Source organism: Arvicanthis niloticus, chromosome 6 (genome assembly GCF_011762505.2).
Source record: "Arvicanthis niloticus isolate mArvNil1 chromosome 6, mArvNil1.pat.X, whole genome shotgun sequence".
Taxonomy (NCBI): Eukaryota; Metazoa; Chordata; class Mammalia; order Rodentia; family Muridae; genus Arvicanthis; species Arvicanthis niloticus.
Window position 1 is genome coordinate 38,072,166 of NC_047663.1, and position 6,154 is coordinate 38,078,319.

General features: G+C 44.3%; 1 protein-coding gene across 19 annotated transcripts in view; it reads right to left on the minus strand.

The window, feature by feature from the left end:
• Synrg (synergin gamma) overlaps positions 1-4,881 on the minus strand; it is a 76,457-nt gene extending 71,576 nt beyond the window's left edge. For 6 of the 19 annotated variants that reach the window (XM_034505912.2, XM_034505913.2, XM_076936143.1 and 3 more), the window contains exon 1: positions 4,528-4,662. In XM_034505912.2, the coding sequence (XP_034361803.2) occupies positions 4,528-4,598 (71 nt within the window). In that variant the 5' untranslated portion in view covers positions 4,599-4,662. The other 13 variants (XM_034505914.2, XM_076936141.1, XM_076936142.1 and 10 more) reach the window with 7 other exon arrangements.
• Between the last annotated feature and the right edge of the window lie 1,273 nt (positions 4,882-6,154).

The following is a 6,154-nucleotide window of genomic DNA, read 5'->3' on the forward strand; positions in this document are numbered from 1 at the left end:
TGCTTTAAGAAAACAACAAAAAACCCTGTACTCATCCTCTCACTCAACAGGAAAAAAGCCTAAAATATCAGCTTTAGAGTCCACAGTTCTAGAGTGTTTTAGTGTTTTGTTTTGTTCCTTTTAATGACAAAATGGTTTAGCATTCTAATAGGACATCCATCTGCCTTTGGTAGAGGGGCTGGTTACTGGTGAATCCTGACTTTCGTAGAGGGGCTGGTTACTGGTGAATCCTGTGGCTGACAAGTAGGCCTAAAGAGTCAGCCCTTTTTAATGGTATACAAGAGGCAATAACAGTCAAGTTAACATGTTAACTGGTTTGTCTAAGACAAAACTTCTAGGCTCAATCCATCCCCCTGTCTTATGTCTGGATAGCAGAACTATGGGTGTTTGCCACCCTGCCATTCACTGAATGAAACGTTTTGAGTTCAAGGACAGCACTGGTAATCGTTGGTTTTAAAAGGTACCACTTACATACCAAGATTGATAGATACGCTTAGGAGCAAGGAATACAGATGAGTAGGCCATCACTTGAGATTTTGCCAAACCTGCCTTAAAGATTCAAGTCACCAGTATGGTGGAGTGGCTCAGTAAAACTTGGAGTGAGTTCTACTTTCTTTTAGCTAGTGTAGTCCCCTTCTTACCCTACCTGTCTGCTCCCTCCCCTGTCAAGTGAGGACACAGAACCCAGCATTTGTCAAGGTCCCAAATTAAGGCAACCACAGAGACAAGATGTAGGATGTATTACAGGGCTGGAGGGATGGTTAGTAAGCTGCTCTTGTGAAGGACCTGGGTTCAGTTCCCAGCATCCACATGGTTCCTCATGGTCACCCCTAACTCTATTTCCAGGGTACCTGTCACCCTCTTCTGAGGACACCAAGTATATGTATGGTGCACACATATAGGCAAAACCTATACGTGTTAATATAAAATATGATTTTAAAATACCTGTTACAGATTTTAAAAGCTACTTGAAAAATTAAACACACATGAGAACAAAGCAACTGTACTGATAAATGTGACTCTAGTAAAAAATCTAACAACCCACGGTGGCTGAGTGACCCTGCGCTCTCATTATGAAATAGTTAACATGCTTTTCTTTTTATTTATGTTTCTGTGTGTGGACAGCCAAGGAAGCCAGAAGAGGGCATCAGATGCCCTGGAGCTGGAGTTAAAGGCAGCTCTGAGCCTCCTCTCCCAGTGAGTGCTCATCTCTCCAGCCCCTACCGTTCTCTTTTGTTACATTTGTGGTGTGTGTGTGTGTGTGTGTGTAGCTGTTCACGTGGAGGTGGGAGGACAACTTGGGGGAGTCAGTTCTCTCCTTGTACTGTGTGAGTCCCTGGGGTTGAATGCAGATCATGTGCTTGGCAGCAAGCTCCACCCCAACCCAGGCCCTGACAACTAATTCTTAAGACTAGCTAGACAAGCAGCTAAGATGCTGATGCGCAGGAAGATGCTAATAAGACAGCTAAGCTTGGGGGAAGGTCAGGGATGGGGTGGATGTGAATGAAGTGAGCTTCCAGGAATCTGACTTGAAGGGACAAACGCTAACTGCTAAATGCTGCCAAGTCTCAGACCCGGAGCTCTGCTTGCCACAAGCCTTTTGCTACTATCCTACATTTGCTGCGGGCTTTCATGTCTCAGGCCTGGACTCCTAAGCAGTCTTCTCAGAGGATGTCCTCAGTCTCAGGCTCTGCTTTCTGATACTGGTGAGAGGCAAATTCAGTAAAGATCCTGTCAGGAGATGCACACCCAGGCTTAAAACGGTATGATTCCTCTGTGGGTCAGAGTTCTGGTTTCCTCTCATGGCCTTCTGGATAGAGCATACTTTCCCTTTTCCTTTTATCACATCAAACTCTCCTTTCCATCCAACAGCAGCTGATCCAGCACTGCAGATGTGTCCTTCCCATAGCATTTGCCAGCCCCCAACTCCCCCACTCCCTTAATGACAATCTCAACTCCTTCCCCTCCCCCTGGTGCAGCTGAAAATCAACCTCACTATTGTGCATTTTGAAGGAACTCACAAATACTTACACGCCAGGATAGTCAAGAAACAGCAGAGGATGGAGAGACAAAAAGTACCCACAGAGCTTGTAAGAGAGCAGGGCAGGGAGGCAGAGTGACAAGGCTACTTTGTGAACAATCTGAGCACTGGGGCCTGTCTTGAGTCTTTTGAATCCATTAGGGCAGTGGTTCTCAGCCTTCCTAATATGGTGACCCTTTAATACAGTTCTTTGCATGGGGGTGATCCCAACCATAAAATTATTTCATTGCTACTTCATAACTGTAATTTTGCTGCTGCTATGAATCATCACGTAACTAGCTGATGTGTGACCCCTAAGAGGGGTCAGGACTCACAGGTTGAGAATTTCGGTATCAAGGATAATGATACTTAGCTCTGTGTAGTGGAGTCTGAAAACGTAGCATTAGTGAGATTGAGATAGTCAGATCACAAATCTGAGGCCGCCCTGAGCTATTTGTTCAACTCTAGCCTGAGCTAAATTAATAAAAGACACTGTCACAAAATAAACAACATTCTCAAATCAGTACTTTACACATTTACATAAACGTGTAGTCATTACACATGACTACAAGCGGTGTCACTGAGGACTCACCCAGATTGTTTTCAACTCTGTTGCTTTACTTGGTTAAAGGCAAATGTTGTCATTTACAAGTCTTGAGCATCTGCTCTAGGATAGTCCATTCTGTGTATTGAGCAAAAGGGGCTGTTTGCATGTGACTGCCTTGGGCCAATCAACCTTTTAGGAAACTAAGTAGCTAAAAGAAAGTATTTAAGAAATAGTATCTAAGGCAGAAGGCTTCCAGCTTGGGAATTCCTTTTTCCCACTGAAAGCTTAGAGAGTGCTGGCGTCTGCTTTTCTCCAATTATGCTCTGCTACTTTGTTAGCTTCCTTATAAATAACTTCAGCTCTTAGCATTGCTTTCCCCAAACCAAAATATTCCAGAGTATAGTTTCTTAGCCCAAAGTATCTAATAAATGTAATACCAAATACCCTTCAAAGAACCATTATAATCACTTTCTGTCCCTCTATATATTTGGTACCTGTTGGAGTGGAGTTTATTGTCCACGTTCTTTTCCCTAAGACAGGATCTCAGGGTGCCCAGGCTAATCTCAAACTCTCCATAAAGCTGAGCACTTCTGAACTCCTGGTCTTCCTGCCTACATCTCCTCAGAGCTGGATTATAGGCATGCACCAGAGCAGCTGCTTGGACCAGTGACAGTAAAATACTATAAACAAAACTGAGAAATGCACTTAATTTTTCTGTACCCAAGGTTCTTCCTTTTTTTTTTTTTTTTTTTTTTTTTTAAAGAAAACATTTGTGCCTAAAACATAAAATTCTTTGCAATTTTCTAGGACTGGTCCCATTATTAATCATATATTTGATTAGATTAATGCCATTTAGGAATGCCACTTTAGAAATTGTCATCATGTATATATTCTGCAGGCAAAAGCGATTTCTAATGACCACTAATGAAAAACCCTAATGAAACATTGACAAAAACAGAGAAGGAAGTAAAACATTTTAAGTTGAAAGTCAAAGACTGTACAGAGGAAGCGGAAAACCCAGCCACACACACAGTTGCTTTATTCAAGTGACTGCTTTTTTCCTTCTGTGAATGAGTGTGTATGTGTGTGTGTGTGTATATCACATATGCACCTGTAAGAGGTGATAACTTTAAAATTTTTTACACATTTGGAGTGTGACTCCAAAATTAAACTATACATGAAAAAAAAAAAAAAAAACCCAAACACTTCACTTTCCAAAGATACCTTAGGATATTTAAAAATATAAAGCTAATTTTATCTCAGAATGTATGTGCTACTTAAACAAACACAAACTGAGTCATGATAGAAACGGGTGCAGACTTTCTGGATTCAAACATTTCGTTAAATGAAAATGAAGTTACAAATGCCCCTTTACCATTCTGGATACAGGAAACACAGGCTACAATTATTTGAAATATAACAAAGAACAGATTTTTATTTTTACAAAGAGCTCAATAAAGTCTGGAAGCTTTTGTTGTAACAGGAGCATAACTGGTCTTGGTCAGTGAATTCTCTTTGTTTCAAAATGTCTTTTTAAAAAAGAGACAGACTAGTCTTAAGAGTTTTATCTACAAGACGAGCTCTATCGCAAGACAATTACTAATTCAAAGGTCTTCAGATTTTCCTATTTGTACGTGAAGAAAAGAAAAGGGACTAGATAGGACGCTTTATGAGAGGCAAGACAATACTCTACACTGCTAAAACGGTTCCTCCAGCTTTGTGACTAGACCGTCACAACCTTCGCTCCAACAGCAGCTCGAGCCCAGCAAACCTGGAAGGGACTCGCGGGCGCTCGAGGCCCCGCGGCAGGTGCGCCGGCGCCTGCACCCGAACGCGCTCCCCGCGGGTCCCCAGGACGCTCGCGCCCCGCAACCGCCGCCCCTGCACCCAGCCCCACCTGCCCATCCCGCCGACCCACCTGCCTACTCCGCCGGTCCCGCGCCCCGCCCCGCCGACCCACCTGCCTGCCCCGCCGGGCCCCGCGCCCGCCCCCGCCGCGCCGCTGGCTCCGGCTCCGGGCCGCAGCGCCATCTTGCTCCGGGCCGCCGCCGCCGCCGCGCCAGCAGCTGTCAGCCGAAGACAGGCACTTCCGGGGCAGACACCGCCCCACCAAGTCGGGGCCGACGACGGGGCGGAGCCGCGCGCCCACGTGACTTCATAGCCCTCGGGCACGAGCGGCGCGCCCCTGCCGCATGCTGCAGGAGTCACAGCACTGCGGTTGGTGTAGTTACTTTGCAAACGTCGATCTGCACTAGTGCACACAGTAGGTCCCGATTTAACCGGATGATGGAACACAGGTGCTTTTCTGCTGTTCCTTTACACAACCGACGGATCCTAGACAGCTTTTAGAGGTGTTTCCCTTGGACCCCGACTCTCTTCAGCATCTATCACAGGCACTGACAGTATTTTTACTTAAGCCAACCAAGAGCACACATGCTCTTGATTTTCTTGCTTTTTAAGTAGGACCACGCCCATTATTTGTGGGATCTTTTCCCTTTGTTGTTGTTTGGTCTTGTTTTCTATTTCACTCTTCCTCTTCCTTGGACAAAGCTATTATTTATGTAGGAGAGTCCTTACTGATGTATAGGGGTTTAAATTCATTACTGACCCTTTGACAAAACAAGCTGATACAAGTCTTGTAGCTACTTCATGGATTGGGTGGTTGCTCAGGAAAGAATGAAGAGAAAACAACGGAGTAGAAACTGTCAAAGTGATCTGTTAGCATCTCTATCTGCACCCGTCCGAGGACATACCCCATCTGAGTCCTGCTCAGATGCTTTGAGATCACCGCTTCATATCACACAACTGCTTCAATACTTTATCAGTGCCATTAATTGTAAGAGTGGTGCTGTTAGCAAGCCCTGTGCTCCTAAAAAAAAAAAAAAAAAAAAAAAAAAAAGTTTTTATTCTCTGGAGCAGTTTATTTAAGTGAAGCCTGATTTAAAAAAAAAATCTTTGTCCCATCTATTCAGGACAGTCTCATGTCAATTCTCAGTAGTAAAGGGGCTGAAACAGGAGGACCACTGTGAGTTCCAGGCCAGTCTTGGATACAGAGATCCCTTTTCAAAACAAATACACATTATTAAAAAGGTCTCCTGTGCTGGTTTTAGGCTGAAGCATCAACTGCTTAGAGCAAAGGAATTAGCCATAATTCAGTTGCTGACAGTCACCTATGTTGCAGTCGTGTGGCAGCACTGTGCAATTAATTCTAGGCTCCAGTCTTAAGTGCTTCAACTTGTACCAAGCCTTTTTTTATTCCACTGTACAAAGCAGGTAATTAAGAAAAACCTGCACTGGGTCTAAATGACCAGTCCTCTGGCCAGGGTGGATGAAGGCCATCAAGCCTCGGCAAAGATAAGCTTCTGAGACAATGAAGCCAGGTGTATAGTGTAACGGCAATGTTCTTCCTTATCAGGATAGGATAGAGTGCTATCAGCTTTCAAGCAGAATCATCTTGAGTAGAAAGAGACAGGAAAGAACACGGCTAAATGACTGTCAGACCAAGAATGAAGTCAGACCAGGAGAGGCCGATCATAACCTTACAGTTGCAACACTATGACAGCTAATATGAGTCCTCCCCAATGCAG